Consider the following 25,046-nt stretch of genomic DNA (forward strand, 5'->3'; position numbering starts at 1 on the left):
AGCCTGCCAGCTTCTCCTTTCAGGGTCCCGGGAACTGGATGGGCACCACATGGCAGAGTAGGAGTCTCTCCAGAGACTCCAGGTGCTGGCAGTGAGAAATCTTTGCTGTTCCTGAGACTTCAAACAACAGGGAGCAAGCTCTAGATCAAGCCCTTGGAGAGTTCTTCTCAAGATGGAAGGCACACAAAGTCCAGTCTTCTCTTACTCTGGTAGAAGCAGCAACTGCAGGATAGCGCCACAAAGCACAGCTCTTTTTCCTCAGCTCTTCAGCTCTTCTCCAGGCAGAGGTTCCTCTTGCTTCCAGAAGTGTTTGTGGTTTTGGGTGCGCTTCTTATACCCAATTTCGTCTTTGAAGTAGGTCTACTTCAAAGTAAAGTCTCTTTTGAATGTGAAATCCTGCCTTGCCCAGGCCAGGCCATAGACACTCACCAGGGGGTTGGAGGCTGCATTGTGTGAGAGCAGGCACAGCCCTTTCAGGTGTGAGTAACCACTCCTCCCCTCCTTCCTAGCACAGATGGCTCATCAGGATACCCCAGCTCCCTTTGTGTCACTGTCTACTGTGAGGTGCAACCAGCCCAGCTGTCAAACTGACCCAGACAGGAAATCCACAAACAGGCAGAGTCACAGAAATGGTATAAGCAAGAAAATGCTCACTTTCTAAAAGTGGCATTTTGAAACACACAATCTCAAAATCAACTTTACTAAAAGATGTATTTTTAAATTGTGAGCTCAGAGTCCCCAAACTCCACATGTCCATCCGCTCCCAAAGGGAATCTACACTTTAATCATATTTAAAGGTAGCCCCCATGTTAACCTATGAGAGGGACAGGCCTTGTAGCAGTGAAAAACAAATTTAGCAATATTTCACTGTCAGGACATATAAAACACATTACTAGCTGTCCCAACTTAACCATACACTGCACCCTGCCCTTGGGGCTACCTAGTGCCTACCTTAGGGGTGTCTTACATGTAAGAAAAGGGAAGGTTTAGGCCTGGCAAGTGGGTACACTTGCCAAGTCGAATTTATAATTTAAAACTGCACACACAGACACTGCAGTGGCAGGTGTAAGACATGATTACAGGGCTACTTATGTGGGTGGCACAACCAGTGCTGCAGACCCACTAGTAGCATTAGATTTACAGGCCCTGGGCACCTCTGGTGCACTGTACTAGGGACTTAGTAGTAAATCAAATATGCCAATCATGGATGAACCAATTACATACACATTTGTATAGGAGCACTTGCACTTTAGCACTGGTTAGCAGTGGTAAAGTGCCCAGAGAAACAAAAACAGCAAAATCAGAGTCCATCACTCATCAACACCCTGGGAAACAGAGGCAAAAAGTTAAGGGAGACCACGCCAAGGATGAAAAGATGGCACATTTCCCTAGGTGCCTGCTGAGCTAGAGGTCAAAATCCACAGCTAGGCACTTTGCAAAAAACAGCTCTGTTTTCTTTGGGAGAATGTGATGTGTCCACGCTGTGTTTTGGGGCATTTCCTGTCGTGGGTGCTAGGCCTACTCACACAAGTGAGTTACCATTTTTATTGAGAGACTTGGGGGAATGCTGGGTGGAAGGAAATTTGTGGCTCCTCTCAGATTCCAGAACTTTCTGTCACTTAAATATGAGGAAAAAGTGTTTTTTTTTGCCAACATTTTGAGGTTTGCCAAGGATTCTGAGTGACAGAACCTGGTGTGAGCATCACAAGTTACCACATCCTGCGTTCCCCTAGGTATCTAGTTTTCAGAAATGTCCTGGTTTGCTAGGTTTTCCTAGGCGCGGATGAGCTAAAGGCCAAAATCCACAGCTAGGCACTTTGCAAAAAAGGTCTGTTTTCTTTCGGAAAATGTGATGTGTACATGTTGTGTTTTGGGGCATTTCCTGTCACGGGCACTAGGCCTACCCACACAAGTGAGGTACCATTTGTATCGGGAGACTTTGGGGAATGCTGAGTGGAAGGAAATTTGTGGCTCCTCTTAGATTCTAGAACTTTCTATCACCAAAATGTGAGGAAAACGTTTTTTTTGTGCCAAATTGTGAACTTTCAAAGGATTCTTGGTAACAGAACCTGGTGAGAGTGCCACAAGTTACCCCATTCAGGGTTCCCGTAGGTGTCTAGTTTTAAAAAATGCACAGGTTTGGTAGGTTTTCCTAGGTGCTGGCTGAGGTATAGACCAAAATCCACAGCTAGGCACTTTCCGAAAAACATGTCAGTTGTCAATGTAAAAATTTGATGTGTCCATGTTACATTTTGGGGCGTTTCCTGTTGCGGGCACTAGGCCTACCAATACAAATGAGGTACCATTTTTATTGGGAGACTTGGAGGAATGCTGGGTGTAAAGAAATGTGTGGCTCCTCTCAGATTCCATAACTTTCTATCACCAAAATCTGAGGAAAAAGTGTTTTTTTGCCAAACTTTGAGGTTTGCAAAGGAATCTGGGTAACTGAACCTGGTGAGAACCCCACAAGTCACCCTATTCTGAATTTCCCTACGTGTCTAGTTTTCAGAAATGTATAGGTATGCTAGGTTTCCCTAGGTGCCGGCTGACCTGAAGGCCAGAATCCATAGCTAGGCACTTTCCAAAAAACATGTCAGTTTTCTTTGGGAAAATGTGATGTGTCCATGTTGCGTTTCCTGTTGCAGGCATTTGGCCTACCCACGCAAGTGAGGTACTATTTTTATCGGGAGACTTGGGGAAACACAGAGTAGTAGAACAAGTGTTATTGCCCTGTGTCTTTCTCTCTTTTTTTCCTTCCAAATATAAAACAATGTGTAAAAAAGACGACTATTTGAGAAATGCCCTGTATTTCACATGCTAGTATGGGCACCCAGGAATTCAGAGATATGCAAATAACCACTGCTTCTCAACACCTTATCTTGTGCCCAGTTTGGAAATACAAAGGTTTTCTTGATACCTATTTTTCACTCTTTATATTTCAGCAAATGAATTGCAGTATACCCGGTATAGAATGAAAACCCACTGTAAGGTGCAGCTCCTTTATTGGCTCAGGGTACCTAAGGTTCTTGATGAACCGACAAGCCCTATATTTATCCCCTCAACCAGAAGCGTCCAGCAGACATAACGGTATATTGCTTTAAAAAATATGACATAGCAGGAAAAAGTTACAGAGTAAAACGTGGAGAAAAAGGGCTCTTTTTTCACCACAATTTCAATATTTTTTTATTTCAGCTGTTATTTTCTGTAGGAAAAGCTTGTAGGATCTACACAAATGACCCCTTGTTGAATTCAGAATTTTGTTTATTTTTCAGAAATCTTTAACTTTCTGTGATCCGGCATTGGTTTCACACCCATTTCTTTCACTAACTGGAAGGAGGCTGAAAGCACAAAAAATAGTGAAAATGGGGAATGTCCCAGTAAAATGCCACAACTGTGTTGAAAAATGTGGTTTTCTAATTTAAGTCTGCCTGTTCCTGAAAGCTGGGAAGATGGTGATTTTAGCACCACAAACCCTTTGTTGATGCCATTTTCAGAGAATAAACCACAAGCCGCCTTCTGCAGCCCTTTTTCCCATTTTTATTTTTTTTAAACAACATTTTTGCTGTATTTTGGCTAATTTCTTGGTCTCCTTCTGGTGAACCCACAAACTATGGGTACCCATAGAATGCCTAGGATTTTGGGAAGATAGGACGCAAATTTGGCATGGATAGGTTATGTGAACAAAAAGTTATGAGGGGCCAAAGCGCAAACTGCCCCAAATAGCCAAAAAGGGTTTGCCACAGGAGGGGAAAAGATCTGGCAGCAAAGGGGTTAAGAATGTGGTTAGTTCTGGCACTTTAGCGGGAAAGTTTGTCATCATTGTGGTTCCGTTTTTGGAGGAGTGGTTGGATTTGGCCTTTTTAGAGAGGAAAGGTAAATGTCTGTAAGGCTGATGCACTGACAATGTCAAGCAGTGATGTTAGGCCCCAGCGATTATGGGCTTAATGACTGAAACTGTAAGCTACTCATCATTCTAGGTGGTTGCTTCTTGCAAATCTGTTGTGCTATGCAAATGTTGCCTGATTAAAAAATGGAAGAAATGCAAAGAGGAACTGGGATGTGTAGGTATTATGTATGATCTTGTGTGAGCCAGTGTTATGCTTGGTTTGTGTTCATTTTTAGGTCACTCCTACCAGACTGCACAAACTGCCTGGTTGTGAAACACCTATTGTGGGCTAACAAGAACTTACACAAGCCTACAACCTGCCAATTGTTTACCATTGATTTGCTTTATTGCCACTATTTTTTGCTTGCTTGCTCGTTTGATAGCTTTCCTTGTCCATCTTGTGTTTGTCCCTCCCTTTGAGCGTGTCATCTTGACTGGTTGACTTGTATACATTTGCTATTCATTTTTAGGGAACTACTTTTTCTTTTTGGTTAAGCACTCAATCAAAGGGCATGTTTCTTCCATCTCAGTCCTTTTGGTGTTTCTCAACCACAAAATAACTGTCGCCCCTTGGTGTTTGGATGCTCTCTCTGTCACTCTTTCATGGATGCTCTCTCTCTCTCTCTCTCTCTCTCTCTCTCTCTCTTTTTCTCTCTCTCTCTCTCTCCTTTGTACATCTCCTACCACATGCCTTGTGCTGCTGTATCACTTGTGTACGTCTCCCTCCTGCCCTGATTTTGCGATCTCAGTTGTGTGGTTCTCCACTCAGCGCTGGTCTCTCCTTGGTGCCCCCAATCACTCACCATTGATTTCACAAAACTGCTGCTTCATCCTCCATTTTAAAATTATATTTGTTTGGAAGGTCAAGCAGAAATGTTTTTTGTGCACTTACAATTTCTTTTTTTATTGACAGTTTAAAGTGTCACCTGCCATCTTAGAGTATATATTGTGTTTGCAGGTTTTGTATACTGCTATAAATTTTAAATCCTTGAAGAGGGACTTAGAACTGTGGCTTGTCATTTGGAGTTTGTGGATATATTTTTCATAAATGTTCCTTGATGCAAAGGTTTATGTTTATTTTTTTGCATCTTGGAGTGTTGCCTTATGGGCCCGATTTAGAGTTTGGTGGATGGGGTTCCTACTTCATAAACATGACATAAATCCCGTCTGCCTAATTATGATTCCACTATGTCTAATGGACATCGTATTACAGCAGATGGAATATCTGTGACATTTGTGACGGAGTAACCCATCCACCAGACTCTAAATCATTACCTATCTCAGATCCTAGTAAGAACTGATTTGTTCAGGAATGTTTCATGTAAGTTCTTAACGGACCATGGACTTATTTTGGTTAGTTTGGGTTATTACTTTTAGTGCATGTAATCTATGATGTAGAGTGGAGCTGAGTGGACAAAAGGCCACTTGAGGTCTGGATGTAGTCCAGTCATAGAGGGGAGCACAGAGTTGACAACTTCTACTATTTTATCTTTGGAGTTTGGAGGTGCAGCGATGTTACAGGTGAATTCGACTGAAGCTAGGATGTCCATCAAGGAATCTTTCATGGATGATTCTGTTCTTCTTGGTGATTGAAATATCTTAGGAAGCAATTGTTGATGTTGGTGTTAGTGGTTGTGAAAGTAGGCACCGTGAATTATGATGAAGTGTGTTGAAAATTGGTAAATTAGGTTAAAGATGGGTCACTGAGTCGTTTTTGTGCAACATTTTAGATAGTCAATTGAAGGACGCAGCGGACAATGCTGAGAGCCTTTTCAATGGTGGCCTGACTTTGGCTGTTATGAAAAATGGTTGACACTTATTTTGTGTGTGCAATTGGTAAAGTCTTCTGTAGTTATCGTAGTTGAGTTCAATGGATGCAGATGCTATGGTGGGGTTAAATCATGAATATTGAAATGTACGATTAGATTTTTGTGTGTGATGAGAGCAACGATGATTTAAGGTATCTCTTGGTGTGGATAAATAAGGATATGTAAAAACTAGCGGGGCTTGATTCAGTGTGAGAAGCGCAGATGATGGCAGCGTAGTCTTTGCAACACTTGTCAAGTGAAGAAATTAATCCAATCAGCTGCTAGTAATCGCAATTGCCCTGAGAGAGAGAGAGTGTGAGAGAGAGAGAGAGTGTGTGTGTGTGTGTGTGTGTATATATAGTATGGAGCTACTTTGTGCTTCAGATCCAAAGTGAATCCTGTGAATTTTTTTATATCATTGTGAATTTGTGACTTGTTATTTTTCATTTGTCATGCACTTGTGCTGGCAATGGTGATAATATGGTCAGCATCTATTCCAGCGTGACTGAGGGGTAGATGAGAGCAAGAAAATATAGGTGAGTATTATTGCAAAACGCACACCAATGTGGAACCACTTAATGCAATTTAGGCAAATATTACACAATTAAGGACTATATAAATAATTATGTTCGAGCTACACAAAAGATATAAAATATATTTATTTGAACTGAACCAATACCAGAGTCTAGGGTTGTTGATTTCCTTGAAAACGTTGTTTCACAAAACCATAAAATGGTCACCATCACAGAACAAGATAAACAGTTTAGCACGACTACTCATTTGAACCCACTTGCCCTGTCTCTGTGCAAGATAGCTCTGATTTTAAACTGCAAAAAAGTGGTTGGCAGTGCAAGATGATGATCCCTTAACTGCAGTGCTAATGAGATAATGCCTAAATATCTTGCACCATCCTGCTGTACCAGCCTAGAATCACAGTGCTGGGATCCCCAACTAGCCTTAAGTTTACTGCAGCAGAGGAAATTTCACACTGGATGGTGTGGGCTGTCAGAGGATTGACCAGGGCTAGGTGCTGCTCTGGGACAGACAACATGGTGACTGCCTCCGGGCGAAATTTGGCCTAGTTGAGGAGACACTGCATGGAAGCTTGGTCGAGCTGTCCTCTGCTTTCCGGTTGCTGTTTGCAGCTGACAGTGATGAACAGGACCCTCCGCTCAGACTCCTTCTCCACTACTAGAGACACTTATATGGCCAGTGTAAATCTGTATCTGAGACCTGAGAATAAGGTCTCACCCTGGAAATATTGCTGCACAAGCCATGCAGGCTCATTGGATTAGTATGAAACTGGTCCAAATTCTTGCTGGATCATGTGTCTCACAGATACAAACAAGGTGTTGATGAGCAACTAATGAGGAAGGGCCCCAGAATTCAGCAACAAAGACCCATTCCTGTTCCAAGTGGTGCCGTGTAGGTAAATATGACAGGGGGATGGTGGCTATCCCCTGGATGTGGTGGACCCCGTGAATGACACAACAGCCTAGAGGGGTGGGGTTTGTAAACTGAAACTCCATGGACCGAGAGAGGAGTTGGTGGTTGGATTTAGCCACCACAGGAGCAGCTTGTGAGATAGAGTAGTTGCTGTGGCTGTGGCTCTGGAAATGGGCTGATTCCTGACTGACTCACCAGTACCCTAAACTGACAACAAAGGAGACTTTCCTCTGTAAAGCCATGGAAGATTTATGTGCCAGTGGGGCCCAATGGTACTTGTACTTGACCCTCAGTTGCTCTCATCATAAAGTGAGGCTTCTCACTCCAGTTATACTTGGTTGGGGTGAAGTATTACCCAGCAGGAGGGGCAGACCCAAGAATTGGGCCTAGAACCCCAGCCTCCCCAATCCCACTCACACAGAGAAAGTGTTCTAGGGTGCAATATCCAACCTTGGTAGATGCCCAATAAATAAGTGACACAGATGGAAGTGGCATTGGCAGCCTGACTACCTCCAAAGGGGAACGCCTGCTAACTCCCTCAATAGATTGTTCATTCCCCTCATAGATGAGGGGGCAGCATGACTAAACAGCCACTACATTGGGGAACCTGTCCGCTGCCACATAGGAGAACTCAAAGAAGTGGCCCTAACTCACACCTTGACCAAAGATAAAGTTCTCCCTAAACAAGGGAAATAGGATGAATTTACAAAAACTTTCCATCAGGGATGTGAATCTCAGCTTGCGGAATATACAGTAGCACCAGGTGGAGACACCACTGGTGAGGGTGCTTGTTTAAGGAAGGATACAATCTTTCGGGCCATCCAATCCTCAAGCCTTGCCCTTGAAACAAAAATCAGAGAGGTGGGTGTTGCAGATTCGCCACTTTCCTTAACGTTGATGCCCCATCTCCTTAATCTCTTCAATTACATAGTTAGCTTGTTTTCATTGTCTAGTAAACCTCACTGCACCTCAGTAACAGTCATTCATAAACTAAATAAAGTTCTGGAGGAATGATCCTTGTACTGGCCCATTTTCCTTCTTAATGTCGAGCTAAAGCTGCTGATGACTAGATTGGCCACTGGGATGGGGAGGTCATTCCAAGAGGACCAGAATGAGTTGATACAGGGCTGGAACATGAGATACCAACTAAGCAGTCTCCAAGGGGCACTGGCCCTCATGGCATGGTTCAATAGCCTTATTCATATTGGACTAGCCTTCAATGCTACACATTGGCCCTTCCTATTTCAAGTACTTCAACACATTATTATTGGCCCTTGATTTCTAGCATGTCTAGTAGCCCTTCACAACTCTCTCAGGGCCAAACTGAGACTAAAATGTGAGCTTTCTCCCTCCTTTCCTATCTAACATGACACACGTCAGGGCTGCCCCTTATCCTCACTCTTTTTTGCATTAACAACTGAGCCTTTAGCAGAATGGTTGAGGAGAGACATGCAGGTGTACGGCTTCCTCTGGCCTTATAGGAAAGAGTTTCATTATACACAGATGACATGCGCCTTTATTTATAACACCCACAAACCTCACTACCGTCATTAATGTAAATACTGTGAATATATGGGGAGGCATCTGGATTGTCTGCTAACTGAGGGAAATCTACCTATGTACACTTGGCTGGCACAGCCCGACAACTTCTTCCAGAGGTCAACTACCGGCAGGTGGAAGGCGCATCCCAAGAGCTGAGCCTTCATGTTTCTCACGACCAGCAGATGGTCTGGAATAGGAACATAACTCCTATCCTGTGACTCACCTCAGGAGATTTGGATACTAAGACCTTACAACCCTCAACTTAGTGGGAAGGGTGGTTCTTTATATAAATGGTGATTGTCTCTCACTTCCTCTATGTACTTCAGAACTGCCCATTCATCAGTCCCACCATGTTCTTTCAGGTCTTGCAGGCAGTTATGTCCCAATTCCTTTGGGTAGACAGGACCCTGAGATTCTCCTATATCAAGTGAATACTATCCATCTACATGGACAGCCTAGGTCTTTCCAATCTCCTGCTTTTAGTACTCGGCAGCACTGATGGTTCAGATCAGAGACAGGTTATTTGGGAACAAGCATGACTCCTCGTGGGGACTAGAAGTGGCTACCATTGAGAAACTACAGACTCTAAATCTGCTTTAGAAAGTATCCCCTCCTCACTCACTACATCAGGTCACTAGACTCCCACTGCTACACTGGTGAACGTCACTCACTCATATTAAATGGGTAGGCAAAGTTACAGGCCAGACATACCTGTAGGTGGAGGCCTGACTGATGCTGGCAGCATGGGTGCCAAGCTTCCATCAGTGGGACTTAATTGATATTTTCTGCTAAGTTAATGTATATGATCATGACCATATCCTATTCTTCGAACAGCTGACTGAATAGTTCCAGCTACATAAATACAAATTCTTTAAAAACCTGCAACTTCACCATGCTCTAGATATGTACTAACTCAACCTCAAAGCTCTGCCAAAAAATCTGCTAGAAATTAATGGAATTATGAAAACCTGAGATAGAAAAGGAAGATCAAGATTATATAAATCCCTTACAATTTTTACAAGAGGACTGGGAGAGAGATATTGGGGAGATAGAAGATGAGTGGCAGGAGGACATGATGGCAGCTCAAGGGTTAGCCCTCCCATCCTACTTAAGATCAATCCAAATTCATTATTTTCATAGGACTTATGATATCCCCTGTAAAGTCTGGAAAATGAGCAGGGTGAAATTAAGAGTAGGACATGGGTGGTGAACTCCTCTCTGCTCGCAGAGTTTGGGGAATCTTTCCCACTCCGTGCTCGACTTAAAGTGTGGAGTTCCAAAAAACTCTGCATAGTGGAGCAAAGTTTTTTCCTCGCACATGCTTGTCAACAGTGAGTTGGCGAGCGCGAGCAAAGGAAATCTTGCTAAAGACTACCTCCCAGTGAGATTTCCCAGTGAGAGCAGTCACAGATGGTTGCTACTGCTCGCATTGAGATATCTTCTGTTCACGTTGAGATAGCTGCCGCTTGACTGGAAAATCAACTCGAGCGGCAGAAAAGAAGAAGCGCCCTCTTGCTCTGCACAGGGAGCCATTCGGGCTGATTATTCAGTGTGGGACAAACACCTGGCACTAAAAATCAGCATGAACGGCGCGACCTAATGCACCTTGCGCTGTGGAGTTTTTTGGGCACTTCGCGGAGCTCCACATAGTGCATCTCCGAGAACTCCACCCAGGCCTAATTAAGAATACACAAGATGTGGTACTCCAAATGGGTCCCTTTACCATATGATTTGAATATGCCCTTCTATAATGCAATACTGGCAAGAGATTCCTAACATTCTAGCAAGCATGATACATACCGTTACAGTTACAGACCCAAAGGTTGTGTAATTGGAGGGGCTAACGGAGTGTTGGACAGACTCTCGTGCGCAGAGAACCTTGTAGCAAAGAAATAATTTGCAAAGTCCTTGAGAAAGGTAGAACCCCCGACCCTACAGGCGTGATTACGATAAGTGGATGACTGTGACAGATTGGAAAAGGTGGTTTATAAATGGAGGTGATATGAAACGTAAGTACAAGAAAATTTGGGGTCCTTGGACCACCAAACATATGGACATTCGAAGAATGAAGCAAACGCACCGCTACAGCAATCTTTACGTATTTATCTCTATGTAATTCGGACGTGAGATATTTAATTAGAGATTGCCTCTGGTGGGTTAGGTGCCATAGTTCATGGTTGTTCTTTAGGTTTTTTGTGTTTCTCTTTCAAAATGGTAAAAAAATATATCTATTTAAAAAAATCTACAAGCCACAAGTGAAGTTAACCTTTCTGTCTTCCAGATATCCAGCATTTGCCGGGCTGCAATCCATGCAGGTGTAGTCCGCAATCATGGAGGATACATTGATGTCATGCCGATTGATAAAAGAAAGCAGTACATCGGCTCCTTTCAAAATGGAATCTTTTCAGAGAGGTACAGAGCCAAAGAGTAAAGTTCAGTGTGAATGTACATTTCTTTACGTCTGCTCATTGTTAGGGCACAATCGACTATGTTGTTGGACTGCAAGCATGTATGAATAGGCTAACACAGGTGGTTTACAAGTCTGTGCAATGCCTGATCTTATTTATGGTGCCTGACTCCAGTAAGCCTAAACTATAACTCCAACAAGCTGCTTAGGACTCAAAAAGTCTGCTTGTTCATTCTTGCTGGGAATAGTACAATATAGATAGTGAAATGTGCAACTTGCCTTTCAAGATTCGATCGATTTAGAACATTTATTCTATACTTGGGATTATAAAATGACCAGGAATGGCACAGTAATGGTTGCACTGAATGGAGTGGACTAATTGTTCTAAATCCCCATTCGGGTACAACGTTCAAAATACGACACGTAGATCTTATGCCAATCTTTTTTATTTGATGGAATACAGGCAGAGTGCACTGATATTATCACACTCTTTTGAGGAGAGCCCTTGTTATTCTTCTTAAAGCCTTTGTAGGTGTAGCCAGATAACTTCCGATGTGTGGGGTAGTTCTTGTTACACAATATATCAGCATTATGGGTTTTGTGTTTGTTGTCATATCCAGTACATAATAGTTGTGGTATAAAATATCCGCAAATATAAGGATATGTTGATTCTTGTGTGTCAACCACAAATGTTCACATGTTGTACTCCGTTTCAGGGGCAAATCTCGCTATAAAAGACCGGCGTTGCTTTTTTAATTTTGCGGTATTTACCGCACAAAAAAAGTGACCATTCCTAATGGGGGCCAAAATCGCTCTTGGAGATAGCTGAGATCACGAAGAAGCGCTACGAAATGGGTGGCTTTTCAGCTCTTGAAAGCATTGATTATCAGGCCGAAATGGCAGCTACACACATGATCTTTGGGTTACTGTAATGGTAACAGTGTTACACTTCGTGCTGTACCCAATACAATGTGTAGATTTATTGCTCTGTCCCCGATTTTGGGAGGATACAAAAAGTGGGAGATGACATTCACCATATTAGGACCCTCATTAACTTGTGGGGCATTATTTATCAAATCTCAAATAGATGTGGTCGGATGTTTTTAGCTTGCATCATCAAAATATGCATGTTCCCATATTAACCAAGCATTATCTAGGTCTTCGAATTCTGGCAGGCTTGATGGGCCGAAATATAATTACGGGTGCGAAACCATAATTTACATCGCAAAACAAATCTAAATCGCTGTTTGCACAGGGATCGCAACTTACTGTCCCTATCGTAGTAAGGAACAAACACCGCCCACCACAGCATCTAGATGAAAGCCCCTAAGGTATAAAACAAGACAAAATATGGTACTGGGGATGTAACATCATTTTTTAACTTCTGTGATCTCACAAGTGAATGATGGTTTGCTTTGGTGTGTTTCCATGTGATTATAAAACCCTCCACTTACTTGCTTATAATGGACAGCCGTGATTACATTAGCGTAACTAAACATATCAGACCACTTGCCGAGCACTTTATACAGCCACTGATTTCTATGACCATTCGAACTAAAGTCTTTCCCAGTACTCCCTATATTGCTCCTGATAAGATGAAGCCTGATATCACTACAACCATTTTCTCATATTTTGTCCCTTTGGGCATTTTTATTATAACCAGACAGCTGGAGGGTTATGGCTGCATCCACTCCCATCCCAATATGTATTTTGCCTATTATTTTGTGCTGGTGGTGCTACAAATATGTTATCTCAAATATTTTATGGAATTTGTGTGAAAGGTCTCAAATTAAATATCAGATTTTAATTAAATTGAAATGTTACTACAGAAATACCGACATACAAACCAAACCTGCCATTACAGTGTTAGCCAAATGTAGGGAAATAGTGGCGACAGTCAACAGAGGTGGGCAGAGTTGGGGGATAGTGCATGCAGGAGATCTGTTTAAGAATGTATATTTTCATACCTTTGAGAACTCACATTACCTAGCACGTGGTACCATTGTGTAGAGATAAAGCACTAATGGGAGTATGGATTAAGGAACCTTAGAAAAAAATGATTTTACTCACAATGGGTGTGACAAGACGGCCAACACAGTGTTACATCTCATCGTCAACTCCATATTTACAGGTACAGATCCTCCTGAAATAACAAAGCTGTCCCCATTTTAGGTGGGCATAGGTGTGGGGACGTGGAAAGGCCTTAAAATTCTCCCACACATCAAGTGACACGCCTCCTTTGGCAGTCTTTGAAGCTGCAGTGGTGCCCAACCTGGGGACATCCACATCCTTGCTCTAGCACATGACATCCATCCCAGGTATGCCACAATCTCTTTCTTTGCACCAGCACTGTCAGTGGCTGCTCCAGAAGAAGGTTATGTAGCTGAAACTGCAGGTTCGAGTGTGCTGCAGATCCCTGGAATCACCACCGCATGTTTCCACCTTTGCCACACACACACACAGTCTTCAAGATCGGGCATAGGTAAAGGAGCAAGGTGCAGTACTTCAAGGGAAGGCACACTGAGGCCAACACCAAAAAATACACAAATATCTCCTTTACTCTCTCATTAGGAGCACCAGTTCACCCAAACCTCTTTTGCCGCTTGGTGAAGATGGGGGGGTGTCTGCTGGAGAAAGACAGCGAGTGGGTGTGCACTTTAAGGTTCTGAAAGCACTGGCCCCTCCATGTCTCAGAGTGCACCTTGAGATTCGCAGCTGCTGGGTGCACACTGCACAGCAACTGCCACACTAGGACTGTCTGCCCTTTTCAATCCTATGCAAAGTGAGCCTCGAGCCAAACCTTAAGCGCTCATAGCTGAATTCATGCTGCTGCCATATCAGGACTATCTGTCCTTTACACCCACATGTAGTTTTTATGTGAAATATGGTAGCACCCAGAGAGGAGTACATGCAGTGAAGTGAGTACAGAGTCAGGGGTGAATGTGCCCTGAAAGGATGTGAGTGGGGCAGATGGGGTCTTCAGTCAATCAATCAATCAATCAATTTGTAAAGCGCCCTAAATACCCGTGAGGGTTTCAAGGTGCTGTGGGGGAAGGGGGAGGGTGCTGCTGCTGCTCAAAGAGCCAGGTCTTGAGGAGTTTTCTGAAGGAAAGAAGGTCTTGGGTCTGTCGTAGACCCGGCTGTGAGGGTGTTCCAGGTCTTGGCAGCGAGATACGACAATGATCTGCCGCCTGAAGATTTGCGTCAGATGCAGGGGATAGAGGCGAGGGCGAGGTTAGCGGAGCGGAGATGCCGAGTGGGGGTGTAGAAGCTGAGTCTCCTGTTCAGGTATGATGGTCCGGTGTTGTGGAGTGCCTTGTGTGCGTGGGTGAGGAGCTTGAAGGTGATCCTCTTGTTGACGGGAAGCCAGTGAAGGTCACTTAGGTGGGGGGTGATGTGGCAGTGGCGAGGGATGTTGAGGATGAGTCGGGCGAAGGCGTTTTGGATGCATTGGAGGCGTTGGAGGAGTTTGGATGAGATGCCGGTGTAGAGGGTGTTGCAGTAGTTGAGTCTGCTGCTGACGAGGGCCTGGGTTACTGTTTTTCTTGTTTCTGTTGGGATCCATTTGTAGACTCTGCGAAGCATGCAGAGGGTGTTGTAGCAGGAGGAGGAGATGTCACTGACCTGTTTTGAGATGGAGAGTGAGGAGTCGAGGGTGAAGCCGAGGTTTTGTGCGCTGTCGGCGGGTGTTGGTGGAGGACCCAGCGTGGACGGCCACCATGAGTTGTCCCAGGCGGAGGGGGAGCGTCCAAGGATGAGGACCTCTGTTTTGTCAGAGTTTAGTTTTAGCCGTCTGTCTCTCATCCCATCGGCGATGGCTTTTAGTCCCTCGTGGAGGTTGGTTTTGGCGGTGTGCAGGTCCTTGATGAGGGAGAGGATGAGTTGGGTGTCGTCGGCGTAGGAGATGATGTTGAGGTTGTGCTGACGGGCCACTTGTGTGAGGGGGGCCATCTAGATGTTGAACAGCGTCGGGCTGAGGGATGAGCCCTGGGGTACGTCACAGATGATGTTGAAGGCTTTGGATTGGTACGGGGGAAGGCGGACTCTTTGGGTTCTGCCGGCGAGGAAGGATGCAGTCCATTCGAGGGCCTTGTCCTGGATTCCTGCTGCGTGGAGGCAGGATTTTAGGGTGTGGTGACAGACGGTGTCAAAGGCGGCTGATAGGTCTAGGAGAATGAGGGCTGATGTGTCTCCATTGTCGAGGTGGATTCTGTGGTTGTCTGTGGCGGCGAGGAGGGCGGTTTCAGTGCTGTGGTTGCGTCTGAAGCTGGACTGGGAGGGTTCGAGGATGTTGTTGTCTTCGAGGTACAGAGTGAGCTGAGTGTTTACGATTTTCTCGATGACCTTCGCCGGGAAAGGGAGCAGAGAGATGGGCCGTAAGTTTTTCAGGTCCTTGGGGTCTGCCTTTGGTTACTTGAGAAGGGTGTTGATTTCGGCGTGTTTCCAGCTTTCCGGGAATCTTGCAGTTTTGAAGTAGATGTTGATGGCTTTCCGTAGGTGTGGTGCGATGGCTGTGTCTGCTTTGCTGAAGATGTGGTGTGGGCAGGGGTCTGATGGTGATCCGGAGTGGATGGAGTTCATGGTCTTGCGGGTTTCGTCGTCGCTGATGTTGGTCCAGGAGGTCAGTCGGCTGGAGCGGGTGAAGTTTGTGGTGGGTGGGGTAGGAGCGTCCGGAGTTTGAGGGGAGTTGAAGCTGTCGTGGATGTCCGTGATTTTTTGGTGGAAGGCGGTTGCTAGGGCGTTGCATAGTTCTTGGGAGGGGGTGATGTCGTTGACGGTGGCGTCTGGGTTGGAGAGTTCTTTTACGTTGCTGAAAAGTTCTTTGCAGTCGTGGGCATTGTTTTCTAGGTGGGTTTTGAAGGAGGATCTTTTTGCTAGCCTGATGAGTTGGTGGTGTTTGCGTGTGGCATCCTTGAGTGCCGTGTGGTTGTCTGGAGTGAGTTCGAGAAGCAATATTTGCTTGAGTTTTCGGCAGTGGCGTTTGGAGGTTTGGAGGTTGTCGGTGAACCAGGTGGCTCTTCTGTTTATGTGGTTGTTGGTTTTCTGAGTGGAGCAAGGCGGTCGGCGCAGTCGTTTATCCATAGCTTGAGGTTGTGTGCCGCAATGTCAGGGTTGGTGGGGTTTGCGGGCGGTTTCTGGGCTAGGGCGGTGGTTAGTTGAAATTTGGTGACTTTGCCCCAATGACGGCGAGGTGGTTGTTCGGTGTGGTGGCGTTCTGTCTGTTTCTTGAAGGTGAAGTGGATGCAGTGGTGGTCGGTCCAGTAAAGTTCGGTGGTATGGTTGAAGGCGACGTGGTTGCTTGTGGAGAAAATGGGGTCAAGGGTGTGACCGGCTGTGTGGGTGAGTATGTTGACGAGCTGTGTGAAGCCAAGGATGGCGAGGTTTTTGGTCAGGGTGGTGGAGTTGGTGTCATTGTTGTTTTTGAGGTGAAAGTTCAGGTCGACGAGGAGGATATAGTCCGTGGAGGCGAGTGCGTGGGTGCTGGCAAGGTCGGCAATGGCGTTGTTGAAGGGTGCCCTGGGTCCTGGGGGTCTATAGATGAGTGTTCTTCTGAGCGTGGTGTTGAAGTCGGTGCGGACTTGGAAGTGAAGGAATTCGGCGGCGCTGAAGGAGTCGTCCAGGGTGGTTTTGACTTCGAGGGTGGCTTTGTGGACGATGGCTATGCCACCTCCGGTTCTGTTGGTGCGGTCTCGGCGAGCAACTTTGTATCCATGGCTATGGCGATGTCTGGTGCTGAGGAGTCGTTCCACCAAGTTTCGGTTAGAAAGGCCACGTCCAGGGAGGTGGAGTCGAGCAGGTCCCAGACTTCAATGGCGTGCTTGCGTGCTGAGCGGGTGTTGAGGAGTATGCAACGGAGGTGGTTGATCTTGATCCTAGGAGGTTTGTGGGCTCTGTTGCAGGTGAAGCTGCAGTTGTGGCAGGAGAAGGGTCCGTGCGTGTTCTTTGGAGAGGCCTGGAAGCAGGTGGTGTCTCCGCTGGTGTTGACTGCGCGGAGGGTGTCGGCGTTATAGCGAATGCTGATGGGATGGCTGTTGCCTGGGCCAGGGGTTCTGGCGCTGGGCGCGGTCCAGGCGTGGACGGGCGCAGACGGGCTTGCCTTTGGCGTGCCTTCTGCCAGTGAGAAAGTCGAACATGAAGTGGAGTGATTACTGTGTGTAAGCAAGAGCTAAAGTGGCTTAATTTAAGTAAGTGAAGCATGCAGCAGAGGGAATGTGGTGAAAAGGGAGTGAGGTATGCAGTAGGGGTGAATGACATAAATAGTGAGTCAGCTGCGCAGCAGGGGTAAATGAGGTCTAATGTGGGTGCTTGAAGTATGCAGGGATGGGGAAGCTAGATAGTTGGGCAATGGGGTAGAATTGTCACAAAGGGATTGAATGAGGCATGAGTGGGGGCTGCAGTGAGATGAGTGTGATATGTAGCAGAGGTGAATGTGGCATAAAAGAAATGAGTGAGGTGAGCAGGAGGGTGAGTGTGGCATAAAAAAGTGTAAGGGGTTTGCAATGGTTGAATAAGGCATGCAGTCTAGTGAGGGTTCGTTCAGCAGGAATTAATGTGACAAAAAGAAGTGAGTGAGCAAAGCAGTCTGGATATATACAGCACAAAAGAAGTGATTTTAAGTGGCTGGTGGAACATGCAGCATTTGAGGCAGGGAGAGAGGATAGAGACACAGAGAGAGAGAAAAATAGTGGGAAGGGGAGAGAATGGAGAATTGGAGAGAGAGGAACATGAGGCAGAGAGAGAGGCTGAAGGTGTGAAGAGAAAGGGAGGATATAGTTGAGAAGAGCCAGGGTGATGAGGCAGAAAGAGAGGACTGCAAGGCAGAGAGCAGGAGGAGGGGGAAGTAGAGAGCAAATTGTGCGTTGAGAGAGCAAAGGTCAAGGTGGAGAGAGGAAGGAGAGGCAGACAGAGAGGAAGGTGAAGCAGACTGATAAAGAATCATAAGATAGAAAGAAATGGAAAGGCTTGAAAGAGGGAGGTGAGGTGAAAATGAGGGCAAGGGAGTGAGGAAGGCAAGATGGAGAGGGAGAGAGAAGGGTGAGGCAGAGAGGTTATGTTGAGGCAGAGGGGAGGGCCGAGTGGAGAAGAAGAAATGAGGGTAAGATGGACGTGTAACATGAGGTGGAGCATGAGGGGAAGGTAGAGAGGACCATGAGGGGAGGGCATAAGAAAAGGGGGAGAGGGTGAAGGTGTCTGACCAGAGGAAGATGAGACAGATTGAGGGGAGGTTGAAATAGAGAGAGCGGAGTGTGCACAAGGCAGGGAGATGAGGGTGAGGTGAAGAGAGCAAGAGGAGGATGAAGTGGAGAGAGGGGAGGGTGAAGTGAACTGAGTGGAGAACAATGCAGTGAGAGAGGAGGAAGAGATGGAGAAAGAGTATGGTGACATGGAGCGAGGAGAGGTCATGGAGACAAAGAGTAGGGCAAGGTAGAAAGAGAGGGGTATAGAAAGTAAGGGTGAGGGAAAGCTTAAAGCATAGATGTAGGATGTTGAGGTGGAGAGGAAGGAAGTTGAAATGGGGAGGTAGGAGACTGAGCTACAGAGTGAGGGGGTTTAGGCAAAGTGGACAGCGAGGCAGAGAAAAGAGGAAGGGAGGGGGGATTGGGAGAATAGAAGACAGAGACCTGTTAGGATGAAGAACAGAGAAAAAAGAAGGATGAGTCACAGACAGGAGGTGGCAATGAAGGGTATAGTTAGACCAGAGGGAGAGGATGGGATGATGGGGACAGAGAGGAGGGTGAGGCAGATAGATGGAAGGACAGCACAGAGGAGAAGTGTGAAGCAGACAGACAGAGGAGGTTGAGATAGAGTGAGAGAGATAGAAGGATGAGATTGAGGGAGAGAGAAAGGTGAAGAGTAGGAAGGGCCAAAGAGTGAGGCGGGAAAGGTAAACAAAGAGTACAGACGGTTAGGCAGAAAGAGGATTATGAGGTAGATGAATTTGAGGTGGAGGTAGAGAGGAGCATGGTAAGGAGGGATAGAAGGTCAGCAAAAGGCGGAAGGAGAGATGAGCATGAGGCAGAGCCAGCAGGATGTGGTAGGGAGAATGAGAGGAGGTTGCGGTAGTGAAAGTGAGAAGATGGTGAGGTGGAAAGTGGTTGTAACTTCCCACAATGACCACTCAGAGGATAATGGCCTGGGGCCTGAATCTGCCCGGAAGGGAGCCTGACATGCAGGCCTGTTGAGCTGTTCCCCACCTAAGCTCTATTCCAAAGCTAAGTTACTACTGCGGTCCCAAGTCAGTAGATTCACGCCTGAGAGCACTAACCCGAGGAGCATCCACCAGTGCATGTTGACCACAAAAGCAAGTATACGAAGTGGGGTCTTGAACAAAAGGACTGGACTAGATGCAGACAAAGCTCACAAGCAGGGATGGTCCCACAGGAGTGGTGAGTGATTAGATGAGTGTTCGGGATATACTGTTGGCAGAAAGTTTCTGAGTGTAAGATTGGTTCCAACCATGAGACATCTTCTGGGCTTCCACTCACTCTACATTCTCATGCGTCTTTGACCCTCCTGTCTGGTGGTGCCCTCTTTCACCTTTAACAACTAATCACACATCAACACACATTGCTTGGCTCTGCATTCATAACTTGAATTGGGGCAAGTGATGTTTTAAGTGTGATTTTGGGTATGGGTCTTCAGTGACAAACAGTATATCTCTGCAGTTTAACATCATTTTTAATTCTTAGACTTGTCAAGGATGTAGAATAAAACACCTTTGAACACACAGAATCAAAAAATCCACTGCAGTTATATTAATAGTCCATCCATTATTATAATCTTCATGCTTTCACTTTTCAGTTTTTACTCTTTGAGACAGGTCTTAAACATCTTTAGCCAACACATGTTTCGTCGCGATGTCGTATCGGCCATGACATCATCAGAGCTAAAAGTTAATAAAATAATGAAATCACTATTTTACCCACATTAATCTCCACAAAAAGCAACACAATTTCACTATTAGCCCTCACTTTGTGATATAAACACATGTATAAATAAGAATAACACTTCATGTCAAAACACCATATGTGGAAACTGAACAATATATCATTACAAGTGAATGTAGAAAACAAATCTGTTTATAACCATATAAGATGATCCAATAGCACAAAATATTACAGAATCACCCTTCTGTGACATTTGCCTATTGCCTCACCAACGTATTGTGTAAACAATATAATATGATCAAGCCATATACCCAAAACTACCCTTGAGTAGATAAAACCACCGTCAACGAAGCTGATATCAACAATTGACTCTAATGCTACCAAAACAAAATAAAAACTAAGTAAAACTAAGTAACAAACCCATCAATAAATATATATATATATATATATATATACATATATATATATATATATATATATATATATGTGTGTATCAAGGTATAATTAATAGGGTGAACACAAAGTAGTCACTCGCCAAATATACAATGTTCTTTTTCATGTACAGAATAGTATATCTCATATCCCCGTAATGCCTGGAAATCACAAAGTGTATAAACAACTTATAATGATTGGGCACACTATAATAACACTACAAAAAATCAATAATTGAGAGTACACAAATGACTAAACTAATGCAGCTGCCATCTCGTTCTCACTTGGAATGGGATGCCAATAGCCACCCTGAACCTTCTAGTTTAAGACCAAATTGTACATAATTTAAGAAATAAGACTAAACTATATTGAAACAAAATTTAAATCACTCATTCTTAGAATAACACCTGGATGTTACACCGAAAAACCTAACATTCAGTATATACAATATCATACCCAACTTACAAATCAATGAAATCTTTCTCCTTTCATTTAGCTTGACACTCAAAGAGGGAGTAGGGACCTCTTCCACCTCAAATTCTAAGCCAGGGTCCTTTTAAGCTGGTTCACAATCTTCATGCATTTGAATGATTAGGTTTGAACTTAAGGTGCGGTATTGCCTGTCATCCTGAGCCTGCAGTAATGTCATTTTGGTTCTCAGGGTGGAGGGGACTATCTCCCGAAATTCATAATATTGCTCCATACCTAGGTGTGGCAAGAGAGTAACCAAGCTCACACTGTCAGTGTTCCTTCAATGGGGTGAATGAGCAGTACTAATACATATCACTCTGTGTATTATGCATTTCTTTCATGTTAAAGAGATTATCGACTTCTAATAGCAGGTGCACAGAAGTGGAATCAGGTGCTCCTTCAGGCCAGAGCTATTCCTTGCACTGGCCAGAGGTAGTCTGAACTAGTCACATTTCTTAGACAAGCACCTGCATTGCAAACATACTTGGCCTGGGTAGACTGGCAGGCTAAACATCTGTAAAATAAGGGTGGGCATAACTTGCGTAGTTCGGTGTAGCATAATCATGCAGATTTATCCAAAAATTAAATGGGATTCTGCAGAATTGTATCAGGAAGATTAATTCTGCATTTAGTGCTATTTTATTAGCACCAAAATACTCCTTGCATCCAAAATAGACACAAGGATGCATTTTGCACTACAAATAGTGCTAAATGCAAAAAACATGAATTGCAGCACAAGCAGCCACTTGTACTTGCTAATTGTGCCCTTTGGGTAGTATTTTCCCCAGCTTACTGCTGGCATTTAGCACTAGTTTGTTAGTGCGAAATGCACCATTGCATCCAAAATGGATGAGAGTATGCATTTTCCTCTAAGAAAACCATGCTAAATGCAAAAGAGTCTAAACAGCAGTGTGAGCAGCCACTCATGCACGCTAAATGCGCTCTTGCGGTAGGATGTTTTCCCCTACATTACTCTTAATTACAAGAGTGGGTATAATCATACTATTAGCGGTCATTCATTGTCAAAGAGTAACATGAAATTATCACAAATACTACAATATATTGAAATTTTGCTCAGGCCTACAGTAAATAATAAAAGCTACACCCTGTCTCTCTTTCTACAGAATAGGGATGCATTCCATCAAACATCCTGCTGGTATCACTCCACTGAAACATCTACACAAATCTCATCCATCTAATACCAAATATGAACAGTGCTAGTAACGAAATAGTCATCCCCTGAACCAACTCCGACTAGTCATAATGACCTGAACCTGAGCCATTTCAAAGAAGATTTCTTGATCTTATGAAAGAGTGAGGCATTGACCATTAGAGCTTCTTATGAGAGATGCACATTCTGCACCTCAATAGAAGGAACATTGCATCCCTACCCTGCAATCCTAAATTTTGTCTCACAGATAGTATACCTCATAGGTGTTATTTCTATAGAACACATTGCCCTCGGGGGCGTGGCCTGGCCGGCAGCGATGGTGACGTGTAGACTCGCCGCTCCAATGAGGTCTTCTAATTCTCCTTTAATTCCCAAACCCCGGAGGGAACCCGCAATGACGAAAGGGCGGCGGGGGATGTTGGAGGAGCCCGGGAGTGCTAGTGCGGCCGACTAGTACTCCGAGAGAGAGACGGACCGAAGGCGGTCTGCCAGGCGTGAACAGCAGGCGGCCCCCGGGACATTGAAGCCGGCCACTGGCTTGTGGAGCGCACTGCGGTGGCTGTGACGGAGTGAAGTGGTGCTTGAGGAGGGCCGGGACGCGACTGATGCTAATGGCCGACCGGCTCCGGCGGACACCTGGAGGCGGGTCTAGGGCTGAGATGGCCCTGAAAAAGAAAAGTGAAGACCAGAGAGGGCACGAGAGGCGGCACTAAAGGGGGCGAAGAACTCGCCCAGCCCAGGGAGTGGCCAGACAAGCAGGCCTGCCCCCCCGACAACGAGGCACTGGATGCGCTGTTGTACAGGTGAGTGCCCCCTGGAACGGCACAGAGGGGGCCAAACCACAAGGAGAAGGCGGTTGGCCCAGGAGTGCGCTGCCCTGAGGGAAACACACCAGGGCAGGGATTGTGGGGCACAGGGCACGTGCGGCTTGACTGGGCATGGCAGCGGATGGACCTGGGGAACTGGACGAATGATCCAGACACATTCATCGAGACATCGAGCCGATTGAAGCTGTTGCACAACAGACAAGCTGCAATGGCGGGGCATGCCCTGATGCATAACTGATGGTGCACGGTGTGACTCTGCGAGCTGGGAGCTCCTGTGGAAGAGGAGAAGAGGTGCCCAGATGTGGTCAGTGGCTGGAAACGAGCTATATCAGGGGAGGCAGCTATCCCCCTGGGCCATACTTGTAAAGGGCAGACCGAGAAGAAGGCAGAGATGTGCACACCGCAGCAGTTGCTGGCCCCTGGGAGGGAGCACCCCGCCGTCCACGGCTGGATGTCGACCAAAAGTCACAAGAAGGGCAGGCTGCAAGGGAAAGAACGCATTGTCGGCCAAAGCACTTTGGAAATGGCCAAACTGGTACCGCACTCTCTGCAGGTGACACTAGACAAGATTCTGGGGGAACAACTCTTCAGCGAGAAATTGACCAGATATCGGTGGAATTGGGCCTACTGCATGCAGATCACCAGAAACTAGCAGAAAGGGTTTGGGAAGCGGAGACGACGCTTACAGAAGTGTGGCTCAATGGTTAGAGCGGCAGACCCTGAAGCAGAGATCTGGCTCAAGACCAGGGTTCAAGTCCTGCTTCGGCAGGTCTTGGGCTCAATTCCCCTTGACCAGATAATTCTCGCCTCGGTGCCTAATCTAATTCATGGGTCCCACTCTGCAACTCTGGGCAATAGCTTGCTTAATCTCCACAACGGCCCCACTTGGATGCCTGGCTTCACCCTGGGGGTGCTCAGGAGTGGGTGCCTCACAGGGAAAAGCCAGGAGGGGTTCCATAGCGGTATGAGTACAGCGCCTTGAGACCCTAACGGGTGAGTAGTGCGCTATACAAGTGCTAATTTACATTTTACATTTACAGGAGTGGCACCAGTGCAGCAAGTGATACAGACCACACTAGAGCGACTGGCAGACCCTGTCCAGAGGCTGAAACACCATATGCAGAGGATGCAGAAGGTCGCAACCTGCGAAATAATGTACGCATCGTTGCGCTGCCGGACGGATCTGAAGGGAACGATGCAGTGGCATTCCTAGAAAAGTGGATGCAACAGGAGGTGGCCCCGGACCTGCTCACCCCATTATTTGCTCTGGAGAGGTCTCATTACGTCCCGGCGAGACCAGCGATGCCTGGACGTCCCACGCGGACTGTTATAGCCAAATTGCTGCACTATAGGGATAGGGACATCCTGTTACAGTGCGCAAGAGAAGCAGGTCCTTTTAGGATCGATATGGATCAGTTACCTTACTTCCGGACTTTATGGCAGAGGTGCAGACCAAAAGGGCATCATACATGGCGGTGAAGTGGGCCTTGAGGGATTCTGGTATCCAATATTCGCTCCTATTCCCAGCTAGAATGATAGTAATTCAAGACGGTCACAGCACATTCTTCCAATCGCCGGAGGAAGCCTGGGAGAGGTTAGAGACACACAAGATGGAAGGGAACCCTGGGACATCACCTACGGCATCGCACAGCCAAAAGCGCAGGGGAGAGAGGAGACCCCAGAACATGTCACGCACGGGAACCAGACCAACGCCGGCACAGAAGGACCTGGCTAGGCGATCAGCCCTGGAAGCTGTAGCATCACTGCAACAGGGGAAAATGACGGCCGAGGCCAGTGGTTGGGACTCAGATCATCGAACTTACTCCACGGACTCAGACTCCCACCATTCTGATGGGGGTTCAATAGTGACCCCACGAACAGCAGATGACCTGTAGGAAGTGCAAGGGGTAAGATGATGGGTTGTCCTCTGGGGGCATGACTTGGTTGAGGGCCTATAAGCGATGAAAGCCTCCACCCACCCAGATTCTCGTCCAATATCATCAAATGGCGAGAACTCTACATGACCTAATGTTACTGTTTGGCTCATTGAGTGTAAACAGGATGACCGCCTGTTGCGGGATTGCCCTGGAAGAGGGAGTTGGGGTTTGCTTTGATGTTCTTGTTATATTACATGCGCAGGGGATTAGTTACTCTAGAATCATGGTATA

General features: G+C 45.9%; 1 protein-coding gene across 1 annotated transcript in view; it reads left to right on the forward strand.

Moving 5' to 3' along the window:
* CRISPLD1 (cysteine rich secretory protein LCCL domain containing 1) overlaps positions 1–25,046 on the forward strand; it is a 268,634-nt gene that overhangs the window by 225,599 nt on the left and 17,989 nt on the right. The window contains exon 14 of the mRNA XM_069220372.1: positions 10,964–11,094. Coding sequence (XP_069076473.1) covers positions 10,964–11,094 — 131 coding nt within the window. The remainder of the gene's footprint in view (positions 1–10,963; positions 11,095–25,046) is intronic.

Source organism: Pleurodeles waltl, chromosome 2_2, assembly GCF_031143425.1.
Source record: "Pleurodeles waltl isolate 20211129_DDA chromosome 2_2, aPleWal1.hap1.20221129, whole genome shotgun sequence".
NCBI classification, from domain to species: domain Eukaryota; kingdom Metazoa; phylum Chordata; class Amphibia; order Caudata; family Salamandridae; genus Pleurodeles; species Pleurodeles waltl.